Source organism: Amphibalanus amphitrite, unplaced genomic scaffold, assembly GCF_019059575.1.
Source record: "Amphibalanus amphitrite isolate SeventyFive unplaced genomic scaffold, NRLGWU_Aamphi_draft 000085F_arrow, whole genome shotgun sequence".
In the NCBI taxonomy this organism is placed as follows: Eukaryota; Metazoa; Arthropoda; class Thecostraca; order Balanomorpha; family Balanidae; genus Amphibalanus; species Amphibalanus amphitrite.
In genome coordinates, this window is record NW_024881581.1 from 72,734 (window position 1) to 86,646 (window position 13,913).

Below are 13,913 nucleotides of genomic sequence, written 5' to 3' on the forward strand. Positions count from 1 at the left end.
GTCCTGAGACATGCTGTCATCTAACGGCAGAAAAGCGAACTCGTGGTTGACGGCAAGTGAGGGCGCGGCAGCCGGAGGGTTGTAGAGGTAGACACCCGAGCTAGGGTTGGTCATTGCTGTATAATATCTGACATTACTGAATACATATCATCGTCTTACGTTATCTGATATCTTAAGAACGTTACACGGTCTTAGTTAGGACGGCCGGTTTGTTTTGCGCGGCGTAGTTAGGTCGCCGCCCTCCTCGCGAGGCCGGTAACGTAAGTTAGGGCCACTAAAAAAAAAAGTGTGTGTGCAGAGAGGAGGTTCGGGGGTGTGTTTTCATTTTTATTATTAATGATATTTTGATTTATAAAAGGAATTTTCTGATAGGAATTAGATGAAATAAGATGCACATGGGTCATCTTACCGCGTGGTAGGAAACGTGAGAAGAATAGATCGGTGTTTTGGCATGAACAAGACTGTGTAATCCACACTGAACAATCCAATTCCATTGATTCATGAAAGAGCTGTACTTTTAACCAACTTTCAACTTTGTTGAACTTGAATTTAAGTGTTGATTTATCATTTATCTTTCAACATTGTGATTATCTATCAATCAAAAGGTTCAGTTGATCTCAGGCTAGTTTAAGCTGTACCATTAGATCAATGGCTACTGTGTCAGTATTTTAATTTCAAAGATGCTTCCAAAAGATCAACTTCAACCAACCACTCAAAACATTATCACGTCCACTGATTGTGTTGGCAAAGCGTCATGCTGGATTACATTCTGCTTCACACCTTTTTTGTGTGGCTGATACCATACCATTGATGGAACCATCGTGACTGTTGCATCCCAGAGTTCAAAGATTAGCCCAGGTCAAAGGCACAGCACACATTGATTAGATACCAATTTTCATGTAGCTGCTCGCCTCACCATCTCACCATGGCTCCGCACAGTCGTAAAAAGCAGCTGCAATTTTTAACCGTCGCCCGTCTGTTGGCGTTTCCACAGCCACTAACATAAGGGGGAGGAGTTGATCGGACCCCCGCGGGCTGCGGCCTCTCGGACTCTGAGATGGAGCTGTGCATAAAAAACGAGCGTATTACCCATGACTATAGGAAGCCGCTGCTGCCCATTTTTAAGGTCCTTGGTCATTTCGTCTCATTCAGGAGGTCAAAGACAAGTGTTGAGAAAATTGGCACCCGCTACAACTTCTTGGAGTGAGATTTTATGGCTCAAGATGATCTCCAGAAAAAACTCATATGCCAATGATCATTATGGGCTGAACTCCAGAGGCCAGTTTTACCGACAGAAAAATAGCTCCTGCCGGAATTTTTTTTCGCCTAAAGACTGCTTCACAAATGGAGCGTAAATGGTAAAGCCCTATCCCCCTACCCACTTACATTCTCATCGCGCTTACGCTGCATCTATGAAGTGATTTTTAGGCAAAAACTCCAGCAGATTTTTCTGTTGGTAAAACTGGCCTCAGGTTTTCCCGGGCAGGTCAGAAAAAAAAATGGTAGGCTCGAGGGTACAATTTGGTCGTGATCCAACGGCTTTTATGTTGAAAAACCACCCGCCACGCCTATATGTACGAGGGTTAAATGGGATTTATTAAATGTTTTGTGGAGGAAGTGTCATGTTTTAAATTTGATGCATCGGAAATACAGAAATACCCAGAGTTCCAGAAAGGTATGGAATTTCAGTAAACTTGGTTATGTCAGCAATGGGGTCTGGTAGGTGGGTCTAGTGGCCCTGCCTGGCGCCTAAAAAGGGGGCACAACCCCGAATGACCTGCCGACCACTGGTTTAAGGGAATACAGCTATCTACCACTTTCCTCAAATCTACAATTTTATGATTTTTTCATGCCCAAAATGATCTGAAAAGAAAATAGTGAATATTTACAAAATGAATTTTAAGATACCTACTTCAACTCTCATATAGGAAGAACTATTTTCCATCTTTGGTACAGGCCACATGGGTTTTGGCTTTGCAACAGAAGCTGATTAAGCATTGACCAATCATATTATGTAATGCATAGTTCATGCCCATGGCAACTGCATGCTATTGGCTGACAATTGGCCTCTGGGTCATTCCACGTCAAATCGATGAAGATTTCTGATTTTAATCAATCCTTTTTGATTTTGTTAAAATTTGGTAGGCTTTTAGCACATATAAAAACAAATGCATCTCAATCTAGCAAGTTTTAAACCTGGGTGATCTTTGAGGTCAGAGTTATAGGTCATGAAAGGTCAATGCTTTTAAAGAGCATTCATTGCAGGATTAGAATGCCCATTGCTGTGTAATTCTGAGTCTGGGGAGGCTGTGGTAAGAACTATTAGAAAGGAAAATGTTCCAATTTATATAAATATTTTGCATTTCTCAGTGACCCTTCATTGACCTTCGACCCGACTAGGCCAAACTGAGTAGTTTTAAATTACGGTCGGGGTCGAAAGTACCAAATCCTAATCGATTTGACGCGGAATGACCCATATATCAATAACAATGCTTCCGGTGCATGACACATGCGTTTTAATTTCATTATCCTGTCCACTGTCCAGCCGTTGCGCCCTGTTATCGTTGTCTGGATACGTTGTCTCGCTAAGCAATGCTTTTTTTCGAATCCGTTCTGATTATGTTGAGGAAACTCTTCGTGGATGCTAAAAGTCAGAACCACGTAACTAGGTTGCGCTAATCATTTTATCATACATGACTATTGACTACCAGAAGGCATTTCGCTGGCACATCCAGAAGATTACGTCATTCAATTGATGTCTCTAGCTACCGCTTTACGCTTACGCAATAGATCAGAATCAATCAATCTTAGTCACTTATTGGTATGCTAGCCTGAATATTACCTACCCTAGTCACCTAGTGCCCTGCAGAAGCAATAGCGGTGTTCGAAACGCCGCACCGCTGGTAATGAAATCATGCATTTCTAATGCCATCCATGAAGGCGGTGACCGCCCGTGAGTGCAGCCGTGAGCTGTAACTATCTGTAGCACCACACAGCCTAAATATCATGCAAAACTCCCCAATGACATTGTATGTGCTATGTTTTTATGGTAAGCTTGCTAAAAATGGTGTCGTTTTGGCTGAATTATTTCGTGGTTACAGTGGTAATCAGCTAAGCACGTACCAGCGACAAAGTAGTGTTTTGAGATGAGGGAGCGCTTTTCACTCTGGCCTCTCATTTGGCTCCTTGGCTGCATAAAAAACGTCAGGTGGCCCTCGAGGTCAAGGTGGAAGAAACATCACCAATTTGAATGAACTCATCTCCGGGGAATTCGAGTTTGACCTCAATAGCTTGTCATACATGATAATTTCTTGATTTGTGCTTATTTGAGAAATGACGCGAGGTAAGTATAACATGACGGCAAGTGTCTTGTAACCACTGCGAACTCGTCAAATCTAATGGTCATTCCATCAGCCGCAGATGCCTTACCTGCTCAGTTACGTGGTTCTCGCATCAACATAATGTTTATTTGTTCCAGGTCTTCACTGACGCGGCTCATTTTTAACCAAGTCCATCCCAAGGAGATAGCTGGTGAAGCCTTCAGTGGAATCCTCAGCAATTGTATGAAAACTTGAAGTGTGTTTTCTTATCATGAAAACGCAGATGCCTACTAGTTTTAAAGCATTCTTCTTGATTTAGGCATTTGATCAGTGAGTGGTGCAGACATTTTCAGTGCAGTGCTAATTGTTTGATAATGAAGATAGAAGCTGCGGGTGCAATATTACCAAGATTCATAAAGCGATCTGTCTCATCAAGTCCGCCTCGGTCAAGATGCAAATGCAGGGAAAGAAACCTACTCCTGTTGGTTGTGGGCACATTCGCACTGATCTGCTTCGGTACAATATTCTACCTGCCCGATCTGGGAGAGGGACTGTGGCGGCTGGAGCGCCTGAAGCGCGTGCAGAAGCGCGTGGGTGACGTGGGCGGTGACCTGCTGCTGCCGGTGCCGCCCCCGGCCCCTGGACGGCCCGGGGCGGCCGAGGACCGGCGCCGGCTCTACAGCAAGGCGCAGGAGGCGGCGGCACCGGCCTCGGGCGGCTCAGCGGCCCCGGTGCCCCCCGATCCGCTACACCCGGTCATCTCGGGCGGCGAGGACCCCGACCCCGTGATGCGCTTCAGACGCCGCAAAATCAAAGAGGTAAGGAGCAACCATCGTGTGCGCGGTGGCCGTTCGTGTTATTGTTTTATAAACGATAACTGATATGTGATAGGGCGTGATAAAGATAATGGACGATTTTGGAACTTTTATTGGCTTAAATCGCCCTGGATTTATCGAGGTGGAACCGTGGATACGACACCAAGGAGATGTTACCGTCTCGCCTCTAATGCAGCTAGAATTTTGCGTATAAGCGACTGTGCGCCGTAACGAGACGCAGCGACTGGCACCCAAAATTGTCTCTTCCTGGACACACCACGGCTTTTACGAAAGGAAGCATGTGCAAATTAAAACTTGCTTCTATTCGCATCCACGAACTTTGACTGCGCCAGTAGAAGGTGTTATTTTACCTCTGCCTTTGACTGTACTGTAGCAACCAATGATTGGGTTATATGCAGTTGAATATATGATAAACATGGAAGGTAGATGATGAGTTGCGATGAGTAATGGATCCGATCGCATGAGTTATTATCAGTGTTCCGTGTAGCGTTCTTTTTTTGCTGGCTTTGCTTTTTTTTCTAATCTACGAAATAGTCCGCCGCCCATGAACAGACGACCAGGAGTGTCCACCCACGGTCCCGCACGACCACAGAACCATACGTTAACACCAAAAACAAAAATATGCAAGTCGTGACACTCCCTGCTAAGAAAAGGAAAATAACAAAAAAGAAGTGAAAAAACCTGTGCAGCCAAATACAGATGCAAGTAGTGTTATGAGTCATGCATACAAGGGGCGGAAAGAAATCAAAGCTAAAAATAGCTTTGACTAGACACTACGTTTTTGTTTTTGTTTTTGTTTTTTCTTCAGTACCTATACATTCATACCTTGGTTAGTTACACATTCGCACAGGGAGTTGGAACAATCACACAAGGACATGGGTATAAGCCGGTAGCATGCAGATCAAAAGGTCGGTGTCGGGTCCTGGTCAGGTTTCAGCATGGTCAAGTGCCCACCGAAATAGGCCACCCAGCTAAGCAAGCTTGTTGCTGGGCGCTGCTTGGTACGGGTAACGAATTCTTCAGCTTGCCTACTTAGCTATTATAGTATTGCCTAGCGTGGTGAACAGGCATTGAAGGCGCCCAAAGGATCATGACTACCGAGCGTGCCCAACATGTAATCATCAACCATATCGATTAGGTGCAGCGGTGGTCTTTTGATGATCCAATGGCACCACACTCGCTCAGGAGTGTCTGTCAGGGGTGCGAGGATGGCGGAGCGTCGTGGAGGTCTGGTCCTGCTGGGACCGGGCTGGTCCGCCGGACCGGGACCCCAATGGTCCGCCGGGACGCCGGACCGGCCACTGCGCGTCGTCGCCATCAACGACCTCCCGTACATCTCCATGGAGCAGCGGCCGGACGGCACGGTCGCCTACAGCGGCTATCTCTTCCAGCTGTGGCAGATCGTAGCCGAGGAGTTGGGACTCAGCTACAACATCTCGGCTCCGCTTACCAGCGGCTACGGCAGTCAAACCACAAACGGCACCTGGACAGGGGTTATTGGAGACCTGGCCTACGGGCGCGCTGACCTGGCGGTCACCACGATGATGCCCACCCCCAGTCGTGCCGCGGTGGTCGACTTTTTGGACGGGGTGCCCATCGCGTCTGCCACTACCGGCTTCATGGTGCGACGTGACACGACGGTGACGCTGCGTCTGTCGCCGGCAATGTTCGCCGGCCTGCTGCGGCCGCTGGGCGCCGACGTCTGGTGGACGCTGGCCGCCGCGCTGCTGGCGCTCTCGCTGGTGCTGCGCCTCTCGCTGCGACTCAACAGCGCCAGAGCCGAGGACGGCCAGCTAGCTCGCGACATGGGCTGGGGCTCGTGTCTTCTGGCCGGCGCGATGACCGTGGTGGGCCAGGGCTGGAGCAGGACGCCGCAGTCGCTGGCCGGCCGTACCGCAACCATGTTCGGCTGGGTGATGGGAATCCTGATCTACATCAACTACACGGCCAACCTGATGTCGTTCCTGACCGTGGACACGGGCCGTCAGCCCATCAGCAGCCTGCGTGAGTTCGTCCAACAACCCGACTGGACGCTGGCTGTGCCCTCTGGCTCGTCAATTCTGAACTATCTAAGATCCAGCACTGACGTATACGAACAGGAGCTTTACCGACGATCGATTACCGGCGACAGGTTCATCGCCTTAGAAAACACGAAAGAAGATATGCTCCGGGCATTCAAACAAAAAGTTATGATATATTTAGAGTTGAACACTCTGCACCAAATGTTTGGAAAGGAATCTTGCAGCATTGTCCCGTTGAATCGTGCATCACTCAGGTCTGTCTCATACCATTTCGTGATCTCGAAAGAAAGGAACGCTCTCAGGTCAGCCATCTCCAAAACGATCCTGAGACTGCTTGAGGGAGGCTTGTTGTCCCGACTGAAAAACTCGATCCGAGAACCTAGCCAGAGCAGTTGTGAGTCCCTCAAGCATTATCAAGTGCTATCTTTCCGCGATCTGATGCCCGTCCTGTGTCTGGTGCCTCTGGGGATAGCTGCCAGCCTGATCGTACTTGGAGCGGAACTATTGTTGTACCGAACCAGACCGACGAGACGCAGTCAGCCGTCCAGCTCACCAATACCAGAGGAGCTCACTGAGGAAGGTCGCGGGAAGTCGGTTGTCTGGCGCTGTGAGCGGTGCCGCGTCACGAGCGGTCACCAGGTGCGGCTGACTCTCTGTGACGCGGCCACGCAGACGGAGATACATCACACTCCGTCTTCCGCGGAGACGACTGCAGGAGTCATGTGGATGCACGCCGTAGTAGCAGCACGCACCGGGACTGATTGACCAAGTCCAACAGCGGAGCGGGATTAGCGAGAGGAACTCCCGAGATAACCAAGTACTAACGTATCTGGCGTAGTGTAGTTGTCACAATATCACAACAGCTGGCTGTCGTACCACGCTGAGAGAGCGTTTCTTTCGTGTCGTGCTTACATGGCTACGCTAATAAACAGACTGGAAACCGAGGCTTTTCTGACTATTTGATAAAAATAAGAAGTATGAAGAAGTCTCGTTCACAACATTATTTAAAGGTCCATATCAGAAAGGTTATTGACGTTCTGATTTGTCAAAAAGTGTTGATAGGTGAAATTTGACCTTTGATGACATCTGGTGACCTGACCATTAACATGATGTAAAAATTTACTGAAGATAGTTGTCCTTCAAAAGAAAAAATCCTTCAGGATTTTTTTTTGGCGTTCTTTCGAACGCCGCTTACCGCGTATCGCTGCGTGGCGCTACGAGCCGAGTTAAACAAAGGTGGGTGTTCAAACGCTTCCCCCGGCCTGGCGAAGGTTTAGGTGTTACCGAGCACCGGCCTGGCGCATCAGTGCTATGCGCTATACATACAGCATTTTTCTTTCGTTGTGTCAGTCGTTGGGGACTGCTATGCACGATAAGAACCGTCACCGGCGGTCAGCTAACCGCGCGCCCTGTCTCCACAGATGATGCGTCACGCCTGGAAGGGGTACGTGACGTACGCGTGGGGCGAGGACGAGCTGCGACCGGTGAGCCGGCGCGGCCGCTCGGCCGGCATGTTCGGCCGCCAGGCCATGGGCGCCACCATCGTGGACGCCCTGGACACCCTGCTCATCATGGGCCTGGAGCAGGAGTTCAGCGAGGCGCGACTCTGGGTCAAACAGAAACTCGACCTGGCGCACGTGGTGAGTCACTTTTTATTAAACTTTTTGTGGATGCTTTGTCTAGTTGTGAAACTATGTATATTTTGTAAAGATTCAACGATTTACCAAACATACAAAGCGATTATTTGCATATCATATCTGTTGCTGAGTCAGTGTATCGACTTTCGGCCGCACCGGACTATATCGACCGGACTGGTGTATTTGTTTATTCATGCTGAATATACATTCTTGGACGATACCGCGAAAACGAAATATTTCTATCGAGAGTTTTCAAAGGATTTCATGCACGAGGCCTTGGCCGAGTGCATGAAATTCTTTGAAAACTCGAGATAGAAATATTTCGTTGCGGTAGAGTCCTAGATATTATTTCCTGTATGTTTCTTAATATCGCTCGTTATCTGCTTAAAAAAGGCCGAAATATGCATAAATAAAATACAGTAACATTAACTACACGTTAGGTACTGAAATACTGGCAGTTCTAATTACTGAACAGTGCAGCAAAGCTTACAAATTTTCTTTAAAACAGAAGCCCTCGATGAAATCAAGCTATCCAAGAAAACCATCCAAGAAAACGTCTCGCGCAAAGTTTCTTGGATGGCTGGATTGCATTGCAAGACTGCATCAAACATACAGGAATAACCACTTGAGTAGCGGAACGATGCATTTCTTGCTTTGTGACTGGTCACTGTTGAGTGTATCGGCCTGGATCGGCCGGTGTCCTCTCACCCTCGATGACACGACATCCGTCCACCAGACCTCGGAGGTTTCTGTGTTCGAGGTGAACATTCGCTACGTGGGCGGCCTGCTCGCGTGCTTCGCGCTCACCGGAGACGCCCTCTTCAGAGACAAAGCGGAGGAGATTGCTCGCGCTCTGCTGCCGGCGTTCGACACCCCCACCGGCATACCGTACGCCATGGTGGTGCCCGCCACCGGGGTAAGTCGTGACCTACGACACTTTGGTAGCCCGCCTAGGACTTAAATTATAGCCTGGTTTACCTAAGAAATGGTTTGGTAGGTGGTTTGGTAGCCGGCTAGAAGTGACTCAGGCTTCTGATCAATAAACTGACTCATTGTAGTTATAGAACCGGTGAACACAGAACCATTAATTTTGACTCGGTTCAGGTGAATTTTGGCCGATGTGAGCCTCAGGCTGGGTGGGCACTGAGCAGCATGAAGTCCATCAAACGAAGAGGATCCTGCTCTCTGCCCTGTGTACACACGTACCGTTTCCTTTCGCCTACCGTGCCTGTCCGTATGAATGACCCACTTTTGTGTGCTGACAGCGGGCCAAGAACTTCGGCTGGGCCTCGATGGGCGGCTCGATCCTCTCAGAGTTCGGTACTTTACACATGGAGTTCAGCTATCTCTCGGACGTCACTGGGCAGCCCGTGTTCAGGGAGAAGGTGCGCCGCGTGCGCGACCAGCTGGCGCGGATGGACACCCCGGGCGGACTGTTTCCCAACTACCTGCACCCGGTCACCGGCGACTGGGGACAGCGTGAGTAGACATAACGGGTGGCGTGGGTAGCCACACCGACCGGCGTGGGTAGCCACACCGACCGGCGTGGGTAGCCACACCGACCGGCGTGGGTAGCCACACCGACCGGCGTGGGTAGCCACACCGACCGGCGTGGGTAGCCACACCGACCGGCGTGGGTAGCCACACCGGCCGGCGCGCGGTTGGCTGATTTGTGACGTTTTGAAATATATTGGCTGATTTGTGACGTTTACTGGGTTTTCACCTCATGTTTGACGACTGTCGCGTCTGGTTGTCGTCTTTGGTCATTATATTCCTTTTTAATGCGAATCAAATGCTGATATTCATGCAAGGTTGAACGGAGGAGTTGATACATCCATTATTTAGTGTTTGTATCCACTATCCAGTTTCTAATCTTGTAATAATGTACCCGTGCTTTGGTGTCCAGTCCGACCACACAGTTACTGTACCTATCCCGTTTCCCGGCCTCTCCCGTTCACAGACCACACGTCTGTGGGTGCGCTGGGCGACTCGTTCTACGAGTACCTGCTCAAGGAGTGGCTCCGCTCCGGCGGCGACGACCGCCAGGCGCTGCGGATGTTCCAGCTGGCTATGGGTAACATCACCGACCGGCTGGTGAAGACCTCCGACCAGTCGGGCCTCACGTTCGTGGCCGAGATGCACCGCGAACGACTCAGCTACAAGATGGACCACCTGGCCTGCTTCATAGGTGCGTGCCGCCCTGTTTTATGCAATGCAACGGTTGTGACTCGATCTTATCTCTGTACTCAATATGACGGAACTATTTTGAGTGACCCGATGAAAAGCTAAGTCACAAGGTGACAAATAACACAAGTTTTTCAGTGAATTGATGTTCCCTTCTGGCTTCTTGTTTCACTGAAGCAGTTCACGCATTTTTGTGTAGTTTTCTCCTGTGTATTTTGTGAATGCCTGTGTCAGTTCGTAGTGTATGTAATCAATGCTCGTCTAAATTCGACATGGGCTGTATGACTGTATGTAGCGACCGGATTTTGTTCCGGGGTGGTATGTGCGCTCTGGCTGACCAGTGACCTGATTACGGTTTACAGGCGGCCTTTACAAGCGCTTCTGCTGATTTTGGTTCACATGCGGTCTGTACGCGCAGCTGGCCAGAGCCAGGGACCCGGACAATTCCCTCCAATGACGAAGTGTCATTCACAGGCGGGCTGTACGCTCTGGCTGCGGCCAAGGACCCGGAGACGGACACGGACCGTTACCTGGAGCTGGGCCGGCAGATCACGGCCACGTGTCACGAGTCCTATGACCGCACCGCCACCAAACTGGGTCCCGAGAGCTTCCGGTACGTACAAAACGTGACTCGTTTATTGTCCATCCCTTCCTGGCTGTTAAAGCGGAACTGCCAGCAGGATGTTGTTTGCAAAATTGGAACTAGAAAATGGGTTGCAAAGATCCTCATATAGAGCTTGCCCTTGTTTTCCTGCTGACGTTTGGCTTGAAGCAACATTTAACTGTTCAGTAATTTTCAAAATAATCAGACCTGTGCTATGGTTAATTTGATATCTTGATGCACCCTTCGAATGTTATTGAACCGTTAATATTCTCAACAGATATCAGAGAAGAAACCTGACAAATAATATTTGTCAGGTATTATCATGCATAGTTTCTGATAGATGTCATGGTTATCAGTGCTCGCCTATCACCTAGAACGGCGCTGACAGTTGTAACGCGCCGACAGGTTCACGGACCAGGTGGAGGCACGTCCGCTGCTCCAGCAGGAAAAGTACTACATCCTGCGGCCGGAGGTCATCGAGAGTTACTTCGTACTGTGGCGGCTCACGGGCGACCCCAAGTACCGAGACTGGGGGTGGCAGGCGGCTCAGGTATGTACGATAATGAGACTTCAAACTCCGACCCGAGCCTGACTTGCTTGTTCTAATGGTGGGAACCGTGAGTAACTGAATAGTCTACATTTTTGGTAAAACATGGTCTCTTCAATCTAAGTTAGATTTCCATCCAGCACAGCCTAGTCCATTTGAAACATTTATCACGAGCTTGGGCTGGACCGGAGCCGGGAGGTGGATACCACATCCTATCCGGTCTGTGCCTTTGAGGTATCAGTTTTATCGCGGTTTAACGACTGATCATGCTTTTCCTTTTCTTCGCTGTTACGCAGGCTATCGAGCAGTTTTGCCGAGTCGAGGCGGGCTTCTCGGGAATCAAGGACGTCGACTCGCTGTGGCCTGAACATGACGATGTGCAGCAGAGCTTCTTTTTGGCCGAGACGCTCAAGGTAAGATGTCGTTGATAACTATGAGGACCTGCCCTCTCTAGCTCTTATACTCTGATAATGGTTTTGGGTGAGTGCTTTGCAACGCTATCACACATCATAATGAATAGCAAACGAATGTAAAGCTGGTGTTTGTATTCAAATGCTCTTAGAAATATTCTTAGTCCTCTAGATCCGCAAATGGCTGTTCTTCTGTAACTTGGAAGCTTTGTATGTCTAATTATTCTCGCAAATGAGATGTAATTTGTCTTGAACACGGCTCTACAAATCAAACAAAACATACGTGCCTTCAAATCCGCCCCTAAGCACCGTGAGCGGGAGCAGAGCGGGGAAATCCTACTGTGTGCAGTAGGACGCAAGGAATCAACGGAGTGTGATCTGTCCGTGTAAAAAGAGATATGGGCTTTATGCGTGCCGCAGGAAAGACGCAGAATCTTTTGACGAGTCTGACCATATCGGTTACATTACAGCCAGTCACAATATAATATAACTGTTTACATTGCATCTTGTATCCAGGAGTCCTGAAACGAAGCAGTCGGTTACGATTTCAAAGTACACATCAGGTATGCAACCAAAACCTGACCAATTGCACCGTTTTATACCAATTCCCCACGAACTTATCCGTATGACCTGATTGTCCGTATGTCCAGAGTCACAACGATCTAACATTGTCCGTCTTTATGTCCGACAGTACCTGTACCTACTGTTCAGCGACTCGGAGCTTCTCTCGCTGGACCAGTGGGTGTTCAACACGGAGGCGCACCCGCTGCCGATCCGGGGGGCCAACCAGCTGTACCGGCAGACAGACGTCGGGTAGACGAACGGACACCCTCCGCTGGACAGTTGTGAGTCGGCTGGAGGAAATCATCTCCGTCAGCAGTGCCGAGTAGATGCTGCAAACTCTACAGCCCTACCGTCTACAGTGCTGTTGTCGGCTAGAAGTATAGGCACTAGCACTGCGGCTGTCAGCTGATCTAGCTCTGTCCAGCAGCTATCTAGTTGCGCTCAATCCCAACAACTGTCTGGGACCCACCAATATTCGGCAGCTGTCTGAGGGCCTACGTCCTTTGTCAGACAGCTGTCTGTCTTTATCGACAGGATCGACGTTTTTGTGTTCTTGAATTCAAGAACAAGTCAATCATTAATGACTAGAATTTTTGTTTAATCAGCGTCAGCCCATTAGTCCTGATATGTACAGGGTAATCTTATATGTACTGCTTTGTACAATTTCAGGTATATTGCCATGCCTTTGATAACATCTTTTTAGGTAGACAATCTTGTTATAGTTTATATCACCGTGAAACAGTTCACTTTATTATGTCACCCCTGCATTTTTACGTCCTTAGATTCAGGCCAGCAATCAATGTGCCATATTAACATTTCATGAATGTCATTGTAGCACAGCTCATATCAATGCTGATTGTTGACGAGTTGTTATGCGACTTTTATAAACGTTTTATTTGCGTTGCCAGTTGGAACTTCCGGTTCATGTTATAGATGAACTTACTGGAAGAATTGGGACAGTTCAAGCGTAATTTTACGAAGTCCATGAATCCGAGCTTTTCATACTGATCTGCTCGTTGTGAACGGGGGCTGAGCCGTTCCTCTGCGTTGATTGTCCAAGTGTCTGGGACGTCGGACGTTTGAGGGCAACACTGGTTGAGGGCATTTGACTCTCAATCGGTCCGTGTAACTCGCGCCTTCCCACGTGTTGGGGACCCGCGTTGGGCGAAGGCTGGCCTTTTCAGGCGCCACTAAGTGTTCCCACTGCACTAACGGCTGTGCTGAGTGCCTAGACCATCGTGCCGATGACGATCGTCATGTGACCGTATTCGCGATGTGATTGTTATCTAATTCCCCAATTGAAGTGAAATCAGGTGTTTCTTGTGAAATCAGTGATCAGGTGAAGTGAAATCATGTGAAGTGTTCAGCTGGTGTCTGAACGTTGTGAGAGTTTGGAGTGTATCGCATCTACACTCACCGGCGTTTGACAGTCTTCCATTGATATTGTGTGGAATCTGGCTAAGTATCACTGCATCGTTGTGAATGTATCGCGCACGGGGAAGGGGACCACTCTATGGGTCATTCTTAATTCCTGGTGATGTCAACCAGAATCATGGCACTGTGATTATCTTACGTCCTTCTGGTTGAATCACCAATGTGATAATCGATGAATAACGATCATATTCTGCCGCGTGTGTTGCGATTTTACATCATTGGTTGTGACCATTGAAAGGTCCTGAGCCTTCACTGCAAATGCGCATATCATCTCGCTGTCTCTCATGTGATCTCTACAATATAGACATTTCATCTCCAAATCGCCCTCTGTAGCCTGATGCAGGATGGTTGAAGGT

The 13,913-nt window shown here is 48.7% G+C and overlaps 1 protein-coding gene across 2 annotated transcripts; it reads left to right on the plus strand.

The window, feature by feature from the left end:
- Positions 1 to 132: 132 nt before the first annotated feature.
- On the plus strand, positions 133 to 13,877 carry LOC122379838 (mannosyl-oligosaccharide 1,2-alpha-mannosidase IA-like). Of its 2 annotated transcripts, XM_043362377.1 has the most exons (10): positions 133 to 313; positions 3,479 to 4,138; positions 7,599 to 7,817; positions 8,551 to 8,730; positions 9,080 to 9,293; positions 9,775 to 10,002; positions 10,473 to 10,611; positions 11,008 to 11,152; positions 11,446 to 11,562; positions 12,251 to 13,877. In XM_043362377.1, exons 2-10 carry the CDS (start codon positions 3,695 to 3,697, stop codon positions 12,374 to 12,376), a joined length of 1,812 nt encoding a protein of 603 aa, XP_043218312.1. In that variant the 5' UTR covers positions 133 to 313; positions 3,479 to 3,694; the 3' UTR covers positions 12,377 to 13,877. The 2 variants fall into 2 exon arrangements, 1 of the variants encoding a protein (XP_043218312.1); XR_006256238.1 differs by lacking the exon at positions 133 to 313 and adding an exon at positions 527 to 549 and having other exon boundaries at positions 10,473 to 11,152.
- The last annotated feature ends 36 nt before the right edge of the window (positions 13,878 to 13,913 follow it).